Here is a 26,417-nt window from a genome sequence, read left to right on the forward strand (position 1 = left end):
AGCCACTAATTTTTCCCCTTAATATTGAAGATACCAAAACTTACAATTAAAATCTTCAAACTGAGTTTTAGATCAAATCATCCATCACAGTTTTTCACCCCAAAAGAGAAAGTGAAAAAGGAATATACAAAATCAACTATAGACTAGACAACACAAACTATGCCATCTTACAAGTCTACAACTATGCACAACCTAATTACTTTCCCTATGTAACAAAATTGGTAGATATACAAGTTTTTTTCCTTCACCAGCGAGTGAATTGGTAACATTTTTATCAAAAGTCTTCCACCAAGATATAGAAGCCACTCCTCAAAAAGGAAAAAGTTCACAACACCAATCATTTTGCCATTTTTGATGAATCTTTAGAGTTTCTATTCTCAGCAAAGAGAGTTTGAAAACTGAAAACCCAATACCCTTTATGCTCTGGAGCCTAACTTCCACCATGCTCGCCAACTTTTCTCTGATTCTGATTTATACAGCCTTGCCTTGGTGTCACGTAATCTGATCTTGTATTGTTTCTTCCACCCTTCAAATCTCTGTTTAAGTTTCCTAAGTTCTTCAACCGAGTTTGTGTTTGCACACTGCCCCGGTTTGACATCGTGCATAGCTTTTACTTCATCATCAAAGTCCTGTGTTCGTTGCTCGAATTCTTTCATCAGATTGCTGATTGTAGTCAAATTGCCATTGACCTGTCTCCCTGCATCAGTGATAGACAGATTGCCAGAAAGCATTGGTGTGCTCCCACCAGGAGTTCTTGATCCCATGGACGTATCTTCAGAATCATAACCACGAGGTAACACAAAATCATGTCTTACAGGTTGAACAGTAGCATTCTCAGAAGCAAGGCTCTTTCTTGCAGCAACAAGACTCATCTGCATTGAAATTGCAATCAGAATCTATCATAGAATTTAAGTTGGATATGAAATCTTCGTGCAGCATCGTACTAGTCTTGTAAAAATGAACGGCTTTTAGATTTGAAAATCAAACAGATACATTAACTTCTTAGGAACTGTTTTATATATCAACAGTAATGAAAATTCAAAGTTAAATCCAACTTGGTATATCACACTAGTATTTCATAATACCAACTAATTCTTCTTTCAGAAAGCTGGTACAAATAATTGAGTGATAATAATTTATCTGGTTATTGAGATGAGGGAATATGTTAGAATCTAATTGCTGGGTATGGGACATGACTCATGAGTCTCACGTTATAGAAGTTTGAGATTCTGATATTGGTGTCTCCTAGACGAGTTTTTTTTATCAGAATAACTTGTTCATGTAAACTACAGGTACATATATAGTACTAGTCAAAAGTTTGGATCAACCAATCAGTTGCATCCATTAAAATAACATTCATGTGTCAAAAAACTTGAATGCTTGTCTGAACTGAAAACTTACTTGCAAAGATGCCATCTGCTTTTGCCAAGCCTCCTCCATTGACTTCATTTTTGTCTCATATTCAATCCTCTTTCTCTCAGACTGTTTTAGCTGTTCCCTCAACTCAATATATTCCTCTTCCTTTTGCTCTACAACTGCATCAGCCTTATCAACCTGCCTTTGGAGTTCTGCTAAAGCTGAAAGCAGATTCTGAACTGGTTCTTTGGACAGATCCTGCTAAATCAATAAGGACGGCGGGGGTTGTTACATTTCAAAACACACCGCAAACAAGTTTACCATGATAATTAGTACAATTACCGAAACACAAAGACAATTCTTTTTTTTATTTCCGGCAGTTTACTAATGAAAGTTGGAAGCAACAGCACTTTGTTTTTAATCTTGCGTGAGGGGCAATGAATCATAACTTTCTCTATATTCCTAAAGGATTAAGAATTTTAGAACATATTTCCATTCATGTGCCGAAGTATAAAAACGAAATTGATCCAAGCAACTCAGAATCATATTTTCAGCATCTCCCTGATTTTCTGTCATTTATCCAAAATAACTAAACTGTGACTTGGGATGTCTTATATCCAATTTTCACCTCAAAGCCAATGCTAGCGTGCATCAGGTTGGACATGCATTCCATATATATGCCCCATTCTGCTTCTACTTAAATGGAAACCAAGTGATTCCTAAGCTTCCCAATATTCTAGTTTACCATCAATTCCATCTCCCAACTCCTTTAGAAACACATCTTGTGCAAAAAACATGCATTAAGCTACAAACTCCTAGATATGATCATAACATACGAACATTCAAAACCAAAACAAAAGGAATAAGAAACCCTTGGTGAAAACCTATAGACATAGTGTTACGTACCTGAGTACGTAAACTAGCCAAATACAACCTTTCACACTCTCTCACACGTAATAGAACAATAAACACACGTAATAGAACAATAAACGAATAATAATGGATGAATGAATCTCTTTTATTGATGGTAATATCTGAATAAACAAGGGTAAACAATAATTGGGAGCATAACCTCCTTCAATTACTTTGAGAGCATAACCTCCCTCACAAGACAATAATGTCTGTCACAAAATTCAATAATCAAAAGCCTCCTCTTAACCCTAGACTCTAACCTTATTTATATTAATTATTTCCCGCCCATCTCTTATTAAATATTCCTCTAGAATATATCTGCATTTAATATAAATATCCTTATATTTAATATTCAATATTTAATATAAATATCTCTCCGTATATTATCCTAGCATATATCCTTAATTATAAATATCTTATATTGAATATTTCCCTAAATATATATTTATTTACTCTAATTAACTTATACTATATTTATTTACTCTAATTAACTTATACTAAATATTCTCTCTGCTCATATACTTTCTAACCCTTATTATTACCCCTACCTTAGATCGTAACATTACACCCCGCTGCAAAACAACCTTGTCCTCAAGGTTGGAAACGGGGAGCTGGATCTCATGGCTCCTCATCAATTCATGTCTGGAGGTTTGGGTGGTGGTAAAACCTTCTCTAATGTCTTCCATTCTTCGTCCAGCATTCTGGTTACCACTTCTCCTAAATCATAAGCCCTGAGGGAATGGTTTTCAATGTCTTTCAGTACTTCACGTCGCTCTCTTCCTTCTGCCAGTGTACCAAACACTGCAAGCCCCCTGTTCTTTTTGTCGGCCCATCTCTTCACAGACTCCATTGTTCTCTCCAGGGTATTGATTCTTCCATTTTCCCTTCCTTCCAAAGCCTTCATTCTTCCTTCCAATACTAGACCGTTTGGTTCAGGTAGTTTTCTCACGCTCGGTTCTGGCCGTCTCCTCCCGTTCGGCTCGGTAAGTCCTCTCTCTATAGGTTCCATCCGTTCTTTCACGTTCGGATCCAGCAGTCTGCTATCGTTCGGTTCTGGCAGTTCGCTCACGTTCGGATCCGTTAGTCCACTATCGTTCGGTTCCAACAGTCCCTTCCCATCTGGAGCTTGGACTTCATGGCGTATTCCACTCAACTCTGCCTTCAACCTCCTTAGGGAGAACTCCATGTTCTTTAGTCTCTGCTCCATGCTCTCCAGTTTCCCTTCAATTGCATTTATTCTTCCCTCCATGATGTCTTTCACTCGTCTCTATTAGGATCCGACAGTTTCCTCCCTTGACAATCCGGCAGGTCGGACCAATTGTTACGTACCTGAGTACGTAAACTAGCCAAATACAACCTTTCACACTCTCTCACACGTAATAGAACAATAAACACACGTAATAGAACAATAAACGAATAATAATGGATGAATGAATCTCTTTTATTGATGGTAATATCTGAATAAACAAGGGTAAACAATAATTGGGAGCATAACCTCCTTCAATTACTTTGAGAGCATAACCTCCCTCACAAGACAATAATGTCTGTCACAAAATTCAATAATCAAAAGCCTCCTCTTAACCCTAGACTCTAACCTTATTTATATTAATTATTTCCCGCCCATCTCTTATTAAATATTCCTCTAGAATATATCTGCATTTAATATAAATATCCTTATATTTAATATTCAATATTTAATATAAATATCTCTCCGTATATTATCCTAGCATATATCCTTAATTATAAATATCTTATATTGAATATTTCCCTAAATATATATTTATTTACTCTAATTAACTTATACTATATTTATTTACTCTAATTAACTTATACTATATTTATTTACTCTAATTAACTTATACTAAATATTCTCTCTGCTCATATACTTTCTAACCCTTATTATTACCCCTACCTTAGATCGTAACACATAGGGAAATCATTCATGGTCTCACGAGTAACGAACTCGGGATTGGAAAAAGAAAAAATAAATACGTATACTAAATAGGATGAAACGAATGAGCAATAAGGGGGCCCTTCCAAGCTCCTCTTCACAGAGGCTTTCTCCTTTCACAAAAAGCTAATGCTCAATCTACAAAATGAACATTCATCCCTCACCTTCAATCTACAAAATGGACATTCCTCCCTCACCTCTCGCCCCCTAACCACCCGGCCTTCCCCCCCTGCCCAATTTTAACTCATCAACTCAAACTAACTAATCAGTATCCTAGTGTCAACTAGCTTCCCCTTTCCCATTGTCCAAATAAGTATATCCTCAAGGTTGAAAACAATCAACTGATAATAAACAAATTTCATGTAATTGTTTCCCAAAAATCTAAGAAAATAACATTCAAGTTAGCTGGTATCCTCCCATTTCTAGGTGGGTTAAATGTTAAACTGGATATGAGAAGATTTTATTGAATTCAATTTTTTAACAGTACATCAAGCTCTATATAGAGAACTTTAATCATGAAGCAATGATTACAAAGACATCTCTAGAATCTTCTAACTTCTAACAGCAGACTTGTAATTAATTACAATATCCTATTGTAGCTTATCAACTAAATTTTCTCCCTAATCAACACTCCGCTTGTCCAATGGGAAGACCAAATGGGACATAAAAAGTGATGACAAGGCGTCTATCAAGTTTTTCTTTAATAGAGTGTCAATTATCTATATATGTTTAGTTCTATTATGTTGAACTGGATTGCGAGCAATGCTAATAGTTTATGGGTTATCACAATAAAGAGTCATAGATTCTTCACATGTTACTTTAAGATCCCTCAAAATAATTTTTAATCATAACAGTTCACACACCCCATGTACCATAGCTCCAAATTCAGTCTTTGCACAAGACCTTGCAACAAAATTTTGTTTTTTACTTCTTCAAGTCGCAAAATTTCCACCCAAGAACGTGAAATATCTTGAAGTGGATCCTTATCTGTAACAACTGTTAGAATGTAATCAGCTGTTACAGATTTGTAGGAAATTAACCATTACATAATCTAGAAAATTAAGATGATTGATTCCTAATTATTAAGTGTTTTTATTATAATTGATTATGTAAAATGGTATAATTACATATTGTGTGGTTTGCATTAGAAACACAATACATTCAAAACATATACACTTCATAACATGATAGTCATGAGTTAGAGCATATCTAGCGAAATTTGTGTTTGTTAGGCATATCATTCCATCTGCTATTAGGATGCTATCAGACCACCCATTAATATTTAGTCTCATGCACGAGATGTATATACCTCAGCGTGAGGGATGTGGGTTGGAAGTTCCACATTGACTAGAGATAATGTGATTTCATAATATATAAGTGGGAACAAACTTCACTTTATAAGCTGGTTTTGTAGGATTGAGTTCCGCTTATTAGATATTTTTATTATAATTGATTTTATAAAATAGTATAATTTCATACTTGTGGTCTAGATTAGACTCACAATACATTCAGAACATATACAACTCTATATGGTATTAGTTGTTTAGGGTTTCGATCTAGGATCTTTTTTTTGGTGAACAATACTCACGACAATTGTGTGCCTCTTTTCTCTGTCACATAGCACCCTTTTCCTCTGGCAACCACAACAATCAAGATTGTCTTCCTTCGACGACCACTGCGCTTCATTCACACGCGTGGCCTCTTCCTAGCATGTTCGTCTCATGTGTCTGTCTCCCCTTGCGTTTTTCACACTATTCCAGCATGACCCACTTGCTGACACACCCTTTGCCTACTTCCTCACACCCAAGCACTCCTTTTTAGCCCATTTTAGGTACTTTTTCCATGGCTTCTACAAGCTCACATTCAAGTACCCCGTCTGCAATTACTTTTACCATTGTTCCGCTGATTCCATGTTAAAAACTTACCAGGACGAGAAACTCTAGCTCTTGGGTTGCTGCTCTCCAACTATGGTTTCAAGGCAAGGCTATGCCAACCACTTGACCAAACAAGCCAAAGACATTCCCCGCAATGATCAAGCCCAATTAATGCAAATCGACGCCTCCTTGTGTAGTGTTCCCTAGTTCTCCATTGATGTCAAATTGTAGCCTCAATACCATACTTTTACTACCTATTATGATGTGTAGAACAAAGCCAAAATAGTATACTCCAACGATGTTCATCACCTTTACAATATTGTCTCCAACCTTATCAATGTGATGCTGGAAAATCATGATATAAAGACATATCTTGGGAAACTCGATCGCTTAATTGTTGATTGAGTCACTAATGATGTAAACAAACATGTTGAACAATGTGGCAAGTTTTTTATGGTTCTTGCACTTATTGGACTTCCTCCTGAGTTTGACTTTGTCCACAATCAAATCTTATCTGGCACGGTTGTTCCATCTTCTGACATCGTTTGTGAACAATTACTTCACTTCTCAGTTCCTCACATGTTTGGTCATTCTCCTGTACCTCTAACTGATTCTTCTGCTTTTTATTCCTAATCTTCCTACCGGGGTGGACGAAATGGAAATCGTGATGCATATCATGGTCAACGTCGTCGTTGCAACTTTTGTCAATGATATGGTCGTATTGAGGCAAAATGTCGCACAAAGGCATGACAACAACACAAGACAGCTAATATTTCCCGAGTATCCTTTTAATTTAATCTCCATAAGCAAGCTCACTCGCACCCAAAATTACTTTGTTCTTTTTGCTAAGAATTTTGTTCTTGTTCAGAATCGGCCTATCGAACAGACGATTGGAGCAGGACATGAATCTCGAGGATTCTACTATCTATCACAATCGGTTGCCTGTAATCTCTATTGCATCTCAAGCTCTTTAGCATCAACCCTTAGGTAATCCTAGTCCTACCAAAATGCATCTCATGTTTTCCAGTCTTTCTCACAATTTGTCTTTTCAATGTGAGTCTTGTGAGTTAGAACAGCACACTTGTCATACCTATGGTACTTGATTTAACAAAAGTGTTTCGTCACCTTTTGCTTTAATTCACTCTGATAAGTGCGATCTTAATCGTGTCTATTCTACTTTGGGTTTTTATTAATTTTTTACTTTCATTGACAATTTCTCTGGGTGTATTTGATTATTCTCGATAAAAATTGTTCTGATGTTTTTTCTATATTCCAAGGTTTCTTGACTAGAATTCAAAATCAATTTGGCACCTCTATTAAAATTTGACGCACTGACAATGCTCGTGAATATATGTTTTCCCAATATATTCACACACCACAACAGAATCGTGTCACCAAAAGAAAGAATCAACACTTGGTTGAAACTACAAGTACCCTTCTTCACCACAATATTCCTCTACGATTCTGGGGAGATGCCATTCTGATAGCATGTTATTTGATCAACCGCATGCCTTCCTCCATCCTTAATAATCAGGTTCCTCACCTGGCAAATGCATTTACCTTGTTGTTTATGTTGATGACATTGTCATCATGGGTGATGATGAGATTGGAATTCACAACTCAATGAGCAACTTTCACAGCAATTTCATAATAAAGATTTGGGCCCTCTAAAATATCTCTTAGGATTTGAAGTTGCTCAATCTGCCCCTGGAATTGTCATTAATCATTGTAAGTATGCCCTAGAATTTCTTACTGAAACTACTATGCTTGACTATCATGCTTGTTATATTACTATGGATCCAATATCAAGCTTCTTCCAGGTCAGGCAGAGCCATTATGAAAGAGCCAGGTAGGCAAACTCAACTATCTCACCATCACCAGACCCAACATCACTTTCGCAATTAGTGTGGTAAGCCATTTCTATATGCTCTTTGTGATGATGGCCATTAGGATGCTGTGACACATATTCTTCGATATATAAAAAATGCTCCAAAATAAGGATTATTGTATGAAGACAAATAGAGTACTTTTGGTCACTTGTTACTCTAATGCGGAAACCTTATCAGAGGAAAACCCACTTTTGGGTATTGTGTTCTTATTAGAGGAAACCTTATCTCATGGAGAAGTAAGAAGCAAAATATAGTTCCCAGATCTAGTGCAGAAGCATGATATTGTGCTATGGCAGTGGCCACTTGTAAGCTTACGTGGCTTAGGCAACTACTACTACCGCTAAAAATAAGGGACATCCATGAAACAGAGCTTATTTGTGACAATCAAGCTTCACTTCACATTGCATCAAACCCGGTCTTCCATGAAAGAACCAAACACATTGAAATTGATTGTCACTTTATTACAGAAAAGGTGCTCTATGGACAAATCATTACTAATTTTGTCAACTCTAGCAATTAGTTGGCTGACATATTTACCAAGCCCCTTAAAAGCCCTCGGATTGAGTACATTTGTAACAAGTTTGGTGCATATGACATATATGCTCCAACTTAGGGAGAAGTGTTCGAATGTAATCAACTGTTACAGATTTGTAGGAATTTAACCGTTACATAATGTAGGAAATTAGGATGATTGATTCCTAATTATTAAGTGGTTTTGTTATAATTGATTCTATAAAGTAGTATAATTACATACTGTGTAGTCTGGATAAGACACACAATACATTCAGAACATACAATTCTATAAGAACAAACGTTGCATAATCTGCATGGGTATAGTCCTCCATTTTTAATTTTTCATTCCTTTAGAACAATAATCCCCTTTCTAGACTTGTCTTCAAATATTGAAGGATTTTGTTCAAAACCTATAAATGTCTCTCCCTTGGATTATGCATGACCTGACTAACTACACTCATAGCATAAACTATATTAGGTCTGGTGTGGGCTAATTAAATGAGTTTCCCCATAAGTCTTTGCTATTGAGCCCTTATTCACAGTAGAACTACCTTCATCACTCCCAATTTTCTATGGTTTTATTTTATAGGAACTCTAGTGGTCTTGAATTAATCTTACCTGTTCTAGTGTTGAAGGTGAATTTCAAGCTCTTGCTCAAGATGTGTGTGAAGGATTTTGGATGAAGATCATACTTGATGACTTTAAAATTAAGGTTGACATCCCTATGCAATTGTACTGTAATAACAAGTCAACCATGAACATTGCCCATAATTCAATCCAACACTATAGGACCAAAGATATTGAAATGGATAGGGAATTCATAAAAACTATCTTGATAGAAGCCTAGTGGTTACAACTAATGTCTGTACATGATTTTAAATTGCAGACATTTTCTATAAAGGGCTTCCTCAGGGAAAACTCCAATATCTTGGTAAATTGGAAATGATTGATATTCAATTACCAACTTGAGGGGAAATGTTGTGTGAGGTTACTTTAGGCGAGTAACCTAAATCTATGCTCTCTTCTCACTCAAACACTAGAACAACAGAAATGAAAGTATGTATGTATGTATTATTGATTATGTGAAGTATAGAAAATTACAAGTGTAATCTCCCCCAAGGAAGCCTATCTTCCTCCACTGGAAAATATGCCCAGTCTATACTCAAAATGAAATAACCTCACTGAATAGAATTACAGGAAGACTATTTATAGTGTCGCCTTCCTGCCCTATCCTTCAGCCCTTGCTCCCATCCTCCCTTCCATCTACTGTTCGGTATTTGTTTATTTATACCACTCGGCCTCTACTTCCCTCCTCTCTTCTGAATACCGTTCGGTCTATACTTTCCCCTGTCTCTCTGTTCGGCCTCACTTCCCTGTCCTTACCGTTCGGCTTCTCCTCTCATGAATCATTCGGCCTCACTTCGCCCTTCCTTATCGTTCGGTATTAGGTTACTTCCCTCTTTTATTCCTAACATGTTGTGTATAGTAAATTATTAGGATAAAAAAAAATTTCAATATCTCTAGTAATTAAGAAAAATATCTTCAGAATCTTCCTATTTATTTCAGCATACTTTTATTTCCTTTTTTTAAAGGTTTTAGTCATTACAAATAGTGATTATGAAATGTCATTGGTGTGATTGAAATCAATAAAATATTTTGTATTTTCCAGGTCTGACTAATCAATATGCTAACTGTCTCAAACAACTTCCCCTTTCCGATACTCCAAACAACTCTTGGCTTTAACCTCATCGAACATATCCATGATGGCATGGCCTCAATTTAAGCAACAACCACCTTATCCTCCAATGCCTCCCACGAGGTCTTTTCCAAGTAAATGGCGACCATCATTAGATATTTTAATTTCCTCCAATATTTTTGCATTAAGCCTCTAAAAGGGTACATCAACTCCATGTTGGTTCTTTAAAAAGTGAGTCTCATCTTAAACTCCAACCGATTACAATCTCTCTCACAACATCTAAGAATTATGTGCTAAACAAACATTGTTAATATATGGTAGGCTCAATTTCCCTCACACCCTGGAACTCAAATTGTCACAGGTTCTAGTCTGATAGAATAAATAAGAATTGGAAAACTTTCATTTTAACGTAATAAAAAACCTGGAAAATAACCAAATAGATGGAGATATCTAACTTAAGACACGGGAAAACAAGACTAACGATAAGTGCAACGTAAATTACCTGTACTTCTGGTATTATCTTCATAAAGGACTTCCGCCTAGGTTTAGCATTTTCAGGATATTTCTTTAACCTATTTACATGACTAGCATCCTTTCTAACCCGCCAACCACGAATTACTTCAAGAAAAAGAAAACAGATAATGCAAATCAGGTTCATATCCAATAATAATGGTAAACATTGCAGTAAACAGAATCATACTAACCAGATTGTAACAGTATGATTGCATGGATCTCCTCCAGTTTTCTAGAATAAATTGTTATTGAAGACTTCGACATGGCACCATATTTCCTTCTTGAATTTTCTCCACGAATAACTGCAATGCAACCAAATTAACAATTTAGAAACAAACTAGAACCAAGGTTATGAATAATCACCTTTGACAATTCTATGATTTGAGTCATCAGTTTAGGCATCTAAAGTTATTAATTGAATGGGCATCAATAGTTTTTAGAACTATATACAAGCCAATCTGCACTGACGTTTTTTTTCATCATTACAAAAATCATTTACTACTCAAATCTTCATAAAATGAAATAAAAAATGTGCATATAATCTTATATAGTTTTGCTCCAAATGAAAAATAATAAAGATACTGGCAGTACATGATTGTAGTGTTGTCACTCCATTCTTAAGTTCACAGAAACAACCACGAGCTTGATGACCACGGAAACATTTTTGAATCCCAATTATTCCCTGTAAAATCTGCTTTCTCATATTCTCCAGTGCATTAATCTACAAAAGCAATCAGAGAACAAGGATAACTAAATCAGAGAAACCACAGTACGAATGCAAATGAACTCAACCAAATCATCAATGTAATGTAAAATTCTGTTAAGGAAAAGATTCATGGTTCAAAACTAAGTAGTGGTTGATCCAGTTGTTGATAAACTTTAAGTGGCATACGGCTCTTCAAAGTGCAATTAAGCAAAAATTGTTTACAATGTGAAACTATGGAAAGCTAGCTACAAACTTAACCAATATATGCAGTGAAAGAAAACAAAAAGTAGAAACAATGACTTCCAAAGCCGTGAAATAAAACTTAAGACCTTAAACATACCTGCCCTGCTCGAAGATACAATTTGGTGTAGCCAACATGGTACATTTCAGAAGGGATATTAAATTTTTGCAAAACAGCAACTGAGATGCTCAATGGATCATGGGATACGTTGGCTTCAGAAAGCATAAACACATACCTAGATACATCAAGGAACAAAAATCAACCTATCATTCAAGTTTATCAAAGAACCATGGGATGTTTTTCAACTACCTTCTGGAAAACTCTTGATGGGTCATTCGAGTAGGATATCCAGCCCTTGAAAGTCTAAGGATTTCTGGAACTCCATAACACCTGAGCTGACGTAGGACAACTCCTTCATCATAAATGTCAGGAAGCTGTTTAGTGTTTGGTGCTATGCAGCGAATAAAGTGAGGCATGGTGCTCTCCAACTGATGAATCAACTTGAACAATTGAACCTAAAACAATGAAACTAGTTAGATTTATTGCCCTCAATTATTTCTCTGTATACTTTCTGTACTTTGTTACTCAATAATTTGATTTTCAGGAGAGTAGGTTTACATTCTCATGTTTATATATTTTCTTTAACAAAGCCTTAGTCATTTCATTTGAAATCTTAATTAAGCTCAAGAAATGCTACAAAATTACCTTGAACTTGGTTGCAACACTCTGCTTTTGGGACTGGTTAAACATTTTGGAGAACAACTGCAGCAGTTCACAATTACATGATGACAGGAATTGAATGCAGTCAGAAGACATCGTGTCTCTGTTCTTTTCTAAAAAGTCATTTGTATCATACAGAACCTGATAGAGACCCGGACGTTAGTACTGTACATCCAACGAAAATGATTTCCATGATACATGCAATAGAAAGAATTTACTCATAGATACTTAACAATACGAGCTCCAGATTTAAAACAAATGTTGGATGAATAATTGCATGCTGAGCATCTGAATGCCATGTGTACCAAACTGTTTCTAGCAAGTGAAATAATGGACCCAATATTTAAACGTCTTATATATTGGAGGAAAACGAATCAAACACTCCTATAATAAAGTAGGAATTTGGAAAAGAGCAAAATACCGTGTTTAGAAACCAATTAAAGAATCATATTCAGAGACTGAGGACTAAGACCATATGCAAATAGCATGGTGGACAAAATTATACTCTGGATATACAAGAGCTTAAAACTGTGATTTCTACTGCCCATATGTTATACTATAGCCTAATACATGTAATCTTGTGGAAAAGTATGCAAAATCTAAACAAGTAAATTGAAGTACTTACTCCTGTATAAAATTAAAAAGAAGTCTTTGTCCAAACTAACTCATGTGGCTCCCTAGATAGTGAGAAAACTAACCTCTCCTGCATAGTGACGAATGCGGAAAGCTCTACCTCTTTCCCCTTTGAAGCAAGGATTAGGGTGCAAGTGATGCTTAAGTTTGTTGGCAAATGTCAAATCAGAAGCGTTTGGTAAATTTGACTCCTCATCCAACAAAGAGAGTAGACCTTGAGGTTTCTGCACATTTTGCAACAGATAACATAATGACTACACCAATCATCAGAATCGTGTGAACACAGCCAACATTAGGACCTGAACCCAGCTTTATAAAATAAATAGATTAATAATATGATTTACAGAAAAACAGTGTCTTGAAGAGGAAACAAATCAAACTACAACTATAACAGCAGCTCAGTTTCCAAGGTAAGTGGAATAACTTGAGCGTTTAGAAACTAAACCAAATAAGCACCTTCTCAAATAGATCCAAGCACCCTTGATTGTCCTCAAAATCTACTTTAGTCCAATCAATGCCATCCAATTCATAGTCCTGATGAAATTAACAATGCAATATTGCTGTTATGCATATCAAACTTAATGAAGAACTGTTACACATGAGAATGAAATCCTCAAAAGGGCCATTCAAGCTTATAAAAGGAGGAAGAATAAAAGTTAGGTATATTTCGTTTGTTTGTGGGGTTTTGTTGGCTGTTATAATCAATTTATTTGTTTTCAACTGGAAGTGCCCAGAGTGGAAAGAGAGGGCTCCTTTGGGGTACATGTGTTTAGTTTTTCAGTTTCTCTTTGTACATCTAATAAAAACAAATATATTCTCCTCTTTTCTTTGGAGACCTGAACGCCAATTGTTTGAGAACTTTCTTAAAATAACCAGGATCATAACAATAACACACCCTTAGCACATGATACTAAACTTATGCATTAACAAAAACTGTACCTGTTCTCAACTCAATTGATTGTTTTTCCACTCAGATTAGACAACAATAGTACCAAACAATAATAACTATTTGAAATGTGTCCTTCATGATTGAACTAAAATGTTTACATAGCATACCAGAAATGCCATGATTGTATTTTGATGGAGCCAACATGTTTAACTATTACACCAACCACACTGTTCAAAATATGTTTTATTTGCATTAGTATTGGGCAATAGTTTATGGAAATCTTGTCCAAATCTGTTCTTTCCAATGAATACAGAAGTGTAAAAAATGTAAATGTAAAGAAACAAATTTCAAATAATTTGCACCCGTATCACATTTTTAAGACATTAATGTGGCGGAAAAAAATTCACAGATTTATATCACACTATTTTATTCAAATTAAAGGCAATAAACGTCAAAATACCCACCAATATTAACTCTAGAAATGGTTACTAACCTCCTGCTCTAGTTTAAACAGATGGCGATTATAGTGTTGTTGAATCCTTTCATTTGCATAATTTATGTAAAACTGCTCAAAGCCATTTTTCTGAAAAAGTGGTACAAGAAATATTAGAACATAGACAACATTCTTTAAAGCCTAAACAAGCACAGTGATACAAACTGCTCACCTGGAAAGTCTGAAACCCATAAAGATCGAGGATACTTATGGATTTCCATGTACATTTTTTACCCACTTCAAGTGACTTGTTAACTTGATCTAAGAGCCAGTCAAACAAGCTTGCATAGATAAATTTTACAATTGCATCTCTTCTTTCAATTGCCTAAACAAAAATGAGAAAAGATAATCGAGTGTTAAAAGAGGATCTAATCATGGTTCTTGACCATACAACCAAAATGGACGGGTTAAGATTAGATTTGAGTAAAATAATCTCAACCATTCATGTATGGCCAAGATTAACTCCTTGCCTTTCACACACTTCCCGTATGCTCTACTCCACCTACCCAGACAGACATAAAGAAAAAGGAACAATGAAATGTTCAAATACGTAACACACCTGCTTCAATGTCAAATTTTTTGTAATAGTATCTTCATCAGCTTGGATTTTATGGGTACATAATGCTGTCATTAAATCCTGGGAACTGCAACCCATAAGCTGGGCAGCACTGTTTACAGCTGCAAAAGAATTAGATTATTTAGATAAATTGAACTTACTCATTAGTTGTAAGTAAAATACATTACATATATGCCTTCTAGAGTTAATAGCTCAATCAGTAAAACTGAACTGCTACAAATTCCTTACCAACACAATAAAAACCAAAACATAATTTATGCATTGTATAGGATATAGCATGACAAAGAATCCAGGTGAGTCCTAGTCTGCTTTGAGTGAGAGCTCAATGACACCAAATTAACATACATAAAACATTGTAAGGTGGAATTAAGGGCAGGCTACATTCTCTAACAATCTTACCTTCATCCTCAACAACCTCAATGTGATTTTCTCTGTCTACTTGGAATGATATATTTCCCAACCATAGTATTGCAGCCAGTATCTTAAAGATCAGCTCCTGATCCTCTTTACACACTCGAACTGCATCCAGTGCTTCCTAGGGATATTGCATATGCCACGGGGAAAATAACATGAGATCTTAGGGGAATATTGACGAAGTTAAAGAGTTTTATTATAAACCAAACCAACTGTCAAGTCATACCATCAGCTGATCAAAGTTTTTGGCATCATCAACACCATCAATTGACATGCAGTCACTCTGAACTAGACACTTATATTCACTTACTGCTCTAAGATTCAGTTTCTCTGCACAGAAAAATAAAATGATTTTACATCAGTCAAAAATATTTGTAAATTCAATTGTTTGTTCAAGAAAAGAAACTGCAAAGATGATAGGTTTCTTGTTAAAGAATTCCTATCTCTCACTCAACAACTCTCGGAAACAGTACAGAAAGTCTGTATAACCTCTGATATTATTGACTTTCAAGAAAGAATGCAAGAATAGGAAGAACAAAGGAAGCTTAACCTTCCCCAACAAGGATAACCAAATCCTGTTTTAGAAACTACTAACTGTCCAATCCCTCTCCCCTTATTCCCCTTAACTATTTATACACAATAAGTGTTCCCCTTTTTTAACTGTCAGACAGTTAGGCCAGCTAATGCAACTAACTACTCACATACTCTTCTTTCTCCTAACATACACCCTCATCATCCTATCATTACCCCCCCCTCCATCCATAACCTTGTCCTCAAGGTTAAATTCTGGAAACTGTTCCTGGATTGTGGTTTGATCTTCCCAAGTTGCTCCTTCTTTTCCCCCTGTCTGCCATTCTACCAGAACTTGGTGACATACTTCATCTTCTTTTTGAATTTGCCTACGCTCCAAAATTCTTGCTGGCCAAAAAGCAGGACCGTCAGCTTGCAACTCCTCTGGCAACATCTTTTCAATCCCATGGTCCCCCACCGCTTTCTTTAACTGCGCCACATGAAACACTGAATGAATCCTGGCAGATTCAGGTAACTCCAATCGAAAAGCTACACTCCCCACCTGCTGTAACACCTTGTAGGGCCCAAAATAACGTGCCGAGAGTTTTGGGTGTAGTCTAGTTGGCATTGAAGATTGACGGTGTGGTCTAATCTTCAAGTACACCCAATCTCCTACTTTTATATCTATCTCCCTCCTCTTCTTATCTGCTTGCTGCTTCATTAATTCCTGAGCCCGATTCAAGTGATACTTTAGCTGTTTGAGGGCTTCATCTCTTGTCATCAAATCCTGCGCCACTGCCTCCACTGGTGTTTCCCCCGGAATGAACCGGCTAAATGAGGGAGGTGCTCTCCCATATACAACTTCAAACGGCGTGCATCTTGCAGCTCCTTGATAGCTCGTGTTATACCAAAACTCAGCCCAAGGAAGCATAGCATACCAGCTCTTTGGTTGTTCAGAGCAAAAGCACCGCAAATATCCTTCAACAATGCGGTTAACCACCTCAGTTTGCCCATCCGTCTCTGGATGATACGCCGTGCTCATTTTGAGCTGTGTTCCCTGCATCTTGAATAATTCCTTCCAGAAAATACTCAGAAATAAGGGATCTCTATCACTCACCATAGAAACCGGAATCCCATGTAGCCTGATGATCTCTTTGGTGAACACATCAGCTACGGTTTTAGCAGAATATGGGTGTTTCAATGCTATAAAATGCGCGTATTTACTCAACCTGTCCACCACTACCATAATGGCATCATACCCCTGGGATTTAGGTAATCTTACTATGAAGTCCAAGCTGATTTCCTCCCAAACAGCTTGCGGAATGGGTAGGGGTTGCAGTAGCCCTTGAGGATTTGCTGCCAAGTACTTATGCTGCTGGCATACTGCACAACTCGCCACAAATTCAGTGATTGTCTTCTTCATCCCCACCCAATACAAAGATTGGGCTATCCTCCTATATGTACGATAGACTCCCGAGTGCCCCCCAGTTTTGGTTACATGGAATTCATCAAGTAACTTTGGTATCCAAACTGAACTGGACGATATCACCATCCGGCCTTTGTAATGCAATCTTTCATTTTCTAAAGTGTAAGCTCCATGAGAGTTTGAATCCTGTTTCAGATCAGCAATCACTTTCTGCAATGTCACGTCCTCCTCTACCTCTCGCAGGATGTCGTTAAAATCCTGCCAAAAGGGTCTGGAAATGAGCTGTAATTCTCTTTCTTCCCTCTCTCCTTCATCTCTCCTCGAGAGGGCATCAGCAGCCTTATTGGTACTTCCCTTTTTATATACGATCTCAAAGTCATATCCCATTAATTTTGCCAACCAGTTTTGCTGACTTTGAGTGGTAATTCTCTGTTCCATCAAGTATTTCAAACTGCGCAGGTCAGTGTGCACGGTAAATTTCCTCCCCACCAAGTAAGGTCTCCAGTGCTGAATGGCTAAAACGAGAGCCATTAATTCTTTCTCATAAATTGACTTACTTAGAGAAGCCGTAGACAAAGCCTTGCTAAAAAAAGCTATCGGTCTCTTATTCTGGGTCAACACAGCTCCCACCCCACCTCCAGAGGCATCACACTCGATGTGAAACTCTTGTTCGAAGTTTGGCAAAGCTAACACGGGAGCTGAGGTTATCGCAGCCTTCAACGTATCCATCGCTTGTTTTGCTTGCTCGGACCAGTCAAACTTACCCTTCTTCAATAGCTCCGTCAACGGTCTGGCCAATTTTCCATATCCCGCCACGAATCTTCTATAGTAACCCGTTAACCCCAAGAAACCCCTTAATGCCTTCAAGCTCCTCGGCTCTCCCCATTCCACCACGGCTTTCGTCTTATCACCATCCATCTCCACCCCCTGTTCTGAGATTTGATGGCCTAAATATTGGATCCTCCTTCTTCCAAACTCACATTTCTTTTGGTTGGCCACCCATCCATTCTCCTCTAGCACCCGTAGCACTCCGTCTAAATGCAGCAAGTGGTCTTCCCATGTGGAACTGTAAACAAGGATATCATCAAAAAAAACTAACACCCATTTCCTAAGATACTTCCGCAATAGCTCATTCATCGTACTCTGGAAAGTAGCAGGGGCATTGGTGAGCCCAAATGGCATAACAAGGAACTCGAAATGGCCGAGGTGAGTGCGGAAAGCAGTCTTGGGCACATCCCCTTCCTCCATTCTAATCTGGTGATATCCAGATTTTAAATCAATTTTCGAAAAGTAACGTGCACCGGTCAGCTCATCTAGCAATTCTTCTATCACGGGGATAGGAAACTTATCGGGGACAGTTGCTTTATTTAGGGCCCGGTAATCTACACAGAATCTCCAACTCCCATCCTTCTTCTTCACCAAGATGACCGGACTAGAGAATGGGCTCGTGCTCGGACGAATGATGCCTGCCTTCAACATATCTTCCACCTGCTTCTCAATCTCCCCCTTCATGAGGTGAGGGTAGCGATATGGCCTCACATTTATGGGGTCTACTCCCTCTTTTAGTTGGATGCGGTGTTCTCTGTTTCGGTTTGGAGGCAGCCCCTGAAATTCACGGAAAAACGGAATAGTGCGCCTGTAGCACCGCCTGTAATTGTTTTTTCTGCTCTTCCGTCACATCACTATCCCACTCACTGCAGTTTTCCTCCTCCACTTTGCACAGATTCCAAACCACAGCCCCTGAGTCAGCTTCCACTAGTTTAAACAAGCTCTTAGCATTCACCACCTGTCTCGATAATGATGGATCGCCCCTTATACGTATCTTCTTGTCCCCCACTTTATAAACCATAGTCATTTTTCCCCAATTGGTGCTTACTTCTCCTAGTTTGGCCAGCCATGCAACTCCCAAAATTACATCTACACCCCCCAGCTCAAAGACGTAAAAATCTTCCTCCACATCGACTTCCTCCAGCTTCACCGTCACCTTCTCACACCGGCCCCGCGTCATTCTCCGATGGCCATCACCCAAACTCACGCAGTACGCCGGGGTGTCCGTCACCTTCAATGCTAATTCCTCCGTCAGCTTCCGGCCTATGTAGTTGTGACTGGCGCCGCTGTCTATCAGCACCACCACCCTCCTTTCTCCGATCATCCCCGTCAATTTTAGCGTTCTGGCCGACGTTAGCCCTTCTGCAGAACAGGCCGATAACTCCAAGAGCTTCTCTCCTTGGGTTTCGGGTTCTTCTCCCACTTCCTCCTCCTCGTCTTCCGCTAACAATAATACCCTCAAACTCTTATCATCACAACGATGGCCGGGCGCGAATGGGCCACCGCACCGGAAGCAACGACCCTCCTTGCTTCTCTTGAGAAACTCCAGATATGGTAGGTTTCTCACCATTCTTCCACGGTTATCGTTCCCACCCGCAATATTCGGTCTCGTATTCGCGTTCGCGATACCCCCATCTCTTCTCGCATTTCCCGCCGTCTCCACTCGGCCTCCTTGGTTTGCCGGATTACGAATCGGGTCTGTTCGTATCACTCCTCCCGATGATCGCGCCCCTACAGGGTTCATTCTGAACCCACTCGCAAAACCCCCTTGCGCTCTCACCATCGCATCCTCCACGTCCCGAGCGACCCTCATTGCCTCCATTAAATCCCGCGGGTTCTGGATTCGAACCTGCCCCTTTATGTCCTCCCGCAGTCCGGCGAGGAAATATCCGAGTACTTGCTCCTCCGGAATGCCCCTCGTCTGTCCAGTCAATACCTCAAAGGTGCGCACAAATTCCTCCACCGTGCCCTCCTGTCTCAACGACGCCAACCTTTCGAACACCGTTCCTCTGAATCCCCCACCGAACCGGTTGATCATCGCGGCCTTCAAACCGTCCCAGGAGCGATTTCTTGCTTTCTGTCTCCAGAACGTAAACCAGTACGCTGCGCTTCCCTCCATACTCACATACGCGATTTCCACTTTGTCTTCATCGCTCATCACCTTCTGAATGTCGAAAAACCTTTCCGCTCTGTTGAGCCAACTCAAAGGCTCGTCTCCATCGAATGTCGGCAATTCAATCCTTTTCCGCCACGGCTTTTGTTCCTCGCCTCTGTTTCCATTCCCTCCATTCTCATTTTCCCCCACGACTCGGTGTCTGTTGTCGTTCACCGAACTGTCATCAGAACTCCCCTCCGGTGGATTAACGCTCGTACCCAAGACCCTCATAATTTGCTGCAAGTCTCGTCGTACAGCCGCTGACTCAGCCTTCATTCCCTCCATCGTGATCTCAATTGCCTCCAGTCTCGCATCGGTATGGTTCTCCATCTTCGTTCACTTCTCGCAAAATTTGGAATCCGGCAGGTCGGACCAAATTGATAGGTTTCTTGTTAAAGAATTCCTATCTCTCACTCAACAACTCTCGGAAACAGTACAGAAAGTCTGTATAACCTCTGATATTATTGACTTTCAAGAAAGAATGCAAGAATAGGAAGAACAAAGGAAGCTTAACCTTCCCCAACAAGGATAACCAAATCCTGTTTTAGAAACTACTAACTGTCCAATCCCTCTCCCCTTATTCCCCTTAACTATTTATACACAATAAGTGTTCCCCTTTTCTAACTGTCAGACAGTTAGGCCAGCTAATGCAACTAACTACTCACATACTCTTCTTTCTCCTAACATACACCCTCATCATCCTATCATAAACATTGGCTTATAGAATTTAAAGAGGGAAGAGCAGAAGAGTGGTAATTGAGCAATTTAGTTTCCCCAAAATAGTGATATAGTGATAAAAACATAAAAGATTTCTGACTTATTTTCAACAGTTCCTCTTTTATAGAAAAATCTTTGTCGTATCAACTCGGAATAAAATCACATGATGCATTGTTCTTATGATGTAAGCATGTACACTGCAAAATGGTAACCATAAGGATAGGTAAACCCCAAAAAATATATCACAAAATGAGAAATCATTTACCATTAAAAACACATAATTCTGAGATTAAATATGTTTTTTATCAAAAATAATTATTGGGTTTTATTATGGTCCCTAATAGTTTTTAAAAAAATTTCATCCCAAATAGATTTTTATTTTGTTTAGTCCCAAAAATGGTTTAGATAGCTCTTAAGTCAGTAAACTAAAGTACTTTATTAGGGATGAAACAGTTCAAAAAAATCAGAAGGAACCAAAACCAAAATCTGATAATTTATTAATGACCAAAAACATATTTAACCCTAAATTCTTTCAGAATGTACAAAAGTGTGGGCTACTTGACTATCAAGGTTAAGACTGATTGTTGTCCTTCAAAATATTGCAAATAACCACACATTGCAAAACAATTGTCATGCAAGAAATGATTATGTTATATAAAAGCATACAATTATACCAACAAGTTGATACATTCCATAGAAAATATACCTTTAAGATCAGCTGAAGATCCAGCACAAAGTTGATAAAATATGTGATACGATCTCTCATCACGGGCCAGTTGAACAACTCTGGACTGCTCAAATAGCATGGTTATTTCAGAAGTCAGAGAAAACAAACCTAATTATTTCACTCTTAGCTCATACAAGGCATCACAAATTACCTTTTCCAACAATACTGTTCCAGTTAGCATATGGGTTTTGGATATGACAAACACAGCCATGAAAATAAACCAACTCAGTAATTGCATAAGAAATGGAGATCATAAATAAGCACTTCTGCAGTAACATATATAACTTGAACATGCTTACAGGTTTGAATTTTAGCCCCAGATATTTTACCCGAGGAGCCAAAGTGAATTTCAATCAACTTTCCCTGCACCAATTCAAATGCATATCACAATTAAACAGCTCAACTTTAAACATGATCCAAAAGTGCTGCATAGCCTTCAATAATAAAACAATAGCAAAAATAAGTTCCAATATACTGTGGGGAAAAGTATATATATACTCACAAATCTGCTAGAGTTGTTGTTCCTAGATGTTTTTGCATTCCCAAAAGCCTCCAGAATACGATTTATCTGAAGAAATTCATTTTCTATGGCACAATTACCACCACTGCCAAGAGCAGCTAAGTATTGCATTGCAATTTTAGCGGTTTCTGTCTTCCCAGATCCACTCTCACCACTGCAAACAAATTTCTAACGACGATTATTAACAAGTACACCAGGGATCATATCTTATTATTGCTATGCAATCCAATGATGACGAGTTCAAGACTCTCATGCACAAAACAGAGCCACTAAATGCAGAAAGGAGCTGACCTTATGATAATGGACTGATTTACTTCATCTGTAAGATACAAAAAGAAATAGAAAACCTTTATAAATGTCATTCTACTACAACACAAAGATTGTGAAGAAGGAGAGAGAAAGGGATAATTTCATTAACCTCTCATCATCTTGTTATAAGCTGCATCTACCGTAGCATAAACATGAGGACCATTCATAGTTCTCTGGCTACAGGCTGAGACATATTTATTTCCATACATCTGAAGATCTTTGAAAGGATTGAGTGCAATTAAAATTGGCCCTGCTTTACTCTACACACTCAGAAAGCACAAGCAGCACATGAGAACATATACATTATCATACGAGTAAAAGAAAAGAATAATTCTGAACCCACATGTAACATCTTCCCATTAGTCCTCATACTTACTAAGAAAGGATAGTGATGGAAAAGTATTTTTTGTTTACAAGACATTTTACATTTACTTTTCATTTAATAACTAAAACATCCTTTATATATTACAAGGATTAATAGGAAGATATGTAAAAGGATATCACATTACTCAGAAGAAAAAGCAAGAGCAGCAGGCATACATACATAAATCATCCCCTGAGAATATCTTAATTTAAGACTGTGAAGAACCGACGGTTCGTTCAAATAGCAAAGTTTAATTAGATCATCCACATTCTCCAAAACATCAGGATTTGCTGGTAGAATCTCTGACCTGTTCACTTTCATAACCTGGAGAACAAGTTAATGGCACAAACAGCCTATAACCTTCCATATTGAAGATTACACATTAACTTCCAAAGACACAAAAGCCACAGAAACTTACATTTCCATTTGAGAGTGAAACGAATGCTTCCTCTCCTGAAGTTGACTGGACCATTCCTAGTTCCCACTGCCCTCTTGGTTGCCTACACCAAACACGAAGCTTCTGGGAAAACAACCAAAAACCGAAAGCAAATTTAACAGAAAAGCACATCACATACCATTAACAATGTCTCAGTCAACACCAATCATATTAAAAGACAGAACAAGAAGTACAGTTTCATAACTGAAATACAAAATAACCACAGACAAAATATTTATCTTCCGAGGCAAATTTTAAAACGGGATTCAATACAAGACAATAAAAAGTCCTTCCAAAATCAAAAACCACAAAGAGAAGAAAAAAACAAGAACTAAGATCAAAACCATCGGGGTTTAACTTATTTTGTAGAAACAACCACTTCCTTTTATCAATTTTCCGTTTGAATTAAACCATTTGTTCTTTCTATATATAAATAATGTTGAGCCATTAATGCAGCATCATTGAGAGAAATTTTCACTCATTTTGTTCAACTTCTCAAATTCTTTCAAAAAATTATGAATTACTTTTTCTACAAAATAGCTGTTTATAAACATGCATTTAGCATTAATCAACATCACACTTCAAATATCGTAAACCAGGAATCAATCACTATTCTCCCAATTTAATTACAAGTTACCTTTCTGATGAAATAAGATATGCTATCATCACCATCCAATTCCCAAACCTTCCCAGATGAATCACTGGAAGAAATTGCCACATAAGGAGATTCCACATCCTTCTTCAACCTCTTGCTCCCAAAACCACACTTTCTCCTCTTCTGCCCCAAATCCATCTCCTTTACTTCACTCTCCTCATTAGTAGCAACTCCGTTCTCCAGCACGACACGGCGCTCGCTGCCGCTGACCTTAAAATCATTCGGCAGCGACCGCCGCGCTGGAGGAAGCCTTGCACGCGAGGTCGGCCTCGGAGGCAACGCCGGTGGCGCGTCCTTCTTCTTCTCCTCCTCCTCGTCCCTCCGCCGAAGTGAATCCAGCATCTCCTCCAGCGAGCTTCTCGCCAAGGAACATGGCGAAGCCGACAACACCATAGTTTCCCCCACCCCACCAACGAAAACCACCGAAATTTATCAACTTTGAACCCAAATTTGCAACCCGGTAGAAATTTCACCACCCCCACTTCGACTTTCGCAGCTGCATTGCCGAAAGCCGCGAAATTGAAGACAGACTTTTGAGATTCAAATCCCTGGTGGTGCAACAAATAAAAATATAGAACAAAAATAATTTGTGTAGGCAAATGATGAGAACTTCAAAGGATGGTGAAAAATCGGTTCAATTTCAAACTTGTCGCATGAATAATGAAACACGGGTTTCTAAAACTGGAACGTGAGTCAGGAGGTTTGAACAGTGACAAGAAGGAGAAAAAGAATAAGAGTTTGAGAAGGTATTGTGGTCTGTTGGGTTGTGAATCAAAGCCTTTTAAGACAGAGAGAGAAAGATGGGAGAGACACGGTGTAACGAAGAGCAGGAACTAGCTGCTGTTGTTGTCGTTGTTGTACTATTTTCCTTTCCCGTTTCTGATTGTAAAACCAAAATTTGAAAGGAAAAATAAAACACAAAATGATTGTGTGTTGTTGTGTTGTTCGTAGGATAAATAAAATAAAATCGAAATTGTGGTTTTTTTGTCGTGGCAGTAGGTGATGATAGTTGTGTTGTATGTCCAGAAATTCAAATCTTTCAGGTGAGGGCTGAGAGATGTCAAGTCAGTACTGCAACGTTCAGAAAACTGTTGGGATCTGATAGTGGAAGAAGGGGTGTTATTTCAGCCACCAATAAAAAAATGTTTCTTTTATTAATTAATTAAAAATAAATGAAAATGAAATTATGAGATAAAAGGAAAATGTTGTGATGTGTGTTTGAGGTAGTGGAAGTAAATAAAGCTGACAGTTGTATTGGGTAACTGAACTGAGCAGGAGTCCAAATTACAAAACTAGGTCTAAAGAGCTTTTAGGGTTCTAATTTTATAATTTTTAATTTAAATGCGCTAGTTCAAAATTTAAATATTATAATTATATAATTCAGAACGGTGTTATTCAAGTTTTTCATATGTTGTAATTTATTCTCTAATTAAATATATGAAGTTGTAAAAGTAGTTTTTAATGACACATGGTTTGACATTTAGTATATTATATGAACTTAAAAGAAGTTATTTTTAGCTAATTTTGTGTGATTTTCTTAAAAAGTATAAATAATTAATAAGCATATTTATAGTTTTATGTTTTTATTACCTTTTCATTTGCTTGAAAAAATATATATAACACATAACTACACACACTGATTAAATTATAACTCAGTTATTGTAAACAAAAATTAATGCAGCCATTCAATTAGTTTAACTAAAGAAATTAATTATTTTCTTAATCCAACTAGATATATTTTGATAATCAATATTAAGTTATGGGTTGTTGCATACTAACAATAAATATTAATCTAATCATAATATATATATATATATATATATATATATATATATATATATATATATATATATATATATATATATATGTGTGTGTGTGTGGGTGAGTGTGATTTCCTTGTTCCTCTCCTACCTAATGATTTCAAGATTCACTTGGAAGGCAAGTGAAGCAATACATACCGGTAGCCAAGATTCTAGAACATAAATAAAAAGAAAATGGAATTCATATATTTAATAGAAATTAGTGGCTCAAATAATACATTTTCTTAATATATTATCATAATGTGTTAGTGAAAGTTTTTATATTTTTTTGTCCAAAAATTATTCGAAAACTTCAAATTATAAAAAAGAAATGTATTTCGTAATAAGAAATTTAAATACATATCATGCTTTTATCAACCTATGAAGTTGCGTTTTTTTTTTCTCAATGTGAAAATTTTATTATATTTTATTTTTCTTAAAAATTTTATGATTTTATCATTATGTAATATTTATTGTATTTAAACGATAGTAATGACTAATCATTTATATTTTTGCATTTTTTACTTTATTTCTTAAAATCTAAGTTTTAATTATGTATTCATTTTTCTATTTATGTATTTTCTTTAGTTTTCA

The 26,417-nt window shown here is 37.3% G+C and overlaps 2 protein-coding genes across 3 annotated transcripts; both read right to left on the reverse strand.

Moving 5' to 3' along the window:
* Positions 1-25,121, reverse strand: LOC124824303 (myosin-2-like). Of its 2 annotated transcripts, none has more exons than XM_088110269.1 (24): positions 24,007-25,121; positions 23,352-23,453; positions 23,114-23,257; positions 22,679-22,829; positions 22,552-22,579; positions 22,243-22,414; positions 22,040-22,103; positions 21,892-21,905; positions 21,720-21,804; positions 15,604-15,707; positions 15,363-15,498; positions 14,946-15,064; positions 14,559-14,711; positions 14,387-14,476; positions 13,461-13,538; positions 13,070-13,228; positions 12,357-12,512; positions 11,961-12,166; positions 11,751-11,886; positions 11,296-11,425; positions 10,896-11,006; positions 10,694-10,809; positions 1,402-1,614; positions 1-872 (listed from the first exon to the last, which is right to left on the reverse strand). In XM_088110269.1, the coding sequence occupies exons 1-24, from the start codon at positions 24,415-24,417 to the stop codon at positions 417-419; spliced, it is 3,534 nt and encodes a 1,177-aa protein (XP_087966395.1). In that variant the 5' UTR covers positions 24,418-25,121; the 3' UTR covers positions 1-416. The 2 variants fall into 2 exon arrangements, with proteins under 2 accessions (XP_087966395.1, XP_087966396.1); XM_088110270.1 differs by having other exon boundaries at positions 23,352-23,433; positions 24,007-24,245.
* LOC148202496 (uncharacterized) lies at positions 18,926-21,005 on the reverse strand. Its single transcript, XM_088108774.1, has one exon. It carries the CDS (start codon positions 20,624-20,626, stop codon positions 18,926-18,928), a length of 1,701 nt encoding a protein of 566 aa, XP_087964900.1. The 5' UTR covers positions 20,627-21,005.
* Positions 25,122-26,417: the final 1,296 nt, after the last annotated feature.

The sequence above is a fragment of the Vigna umbellata genome, chromosome 3 (assembly GCF_029865625.1).
Source record: "Vigna umbellata cultivar VRB3 chromosome 3, Vumbellata_1.0, whole genome shotgun sequence".
Classification (NCBI taxonomy): Eukaryota; Viridiplantae; Streptophyta; class Magnoliopsida; order Fabales; family Fabaceae; genus Vigna; species Vigna umbellata.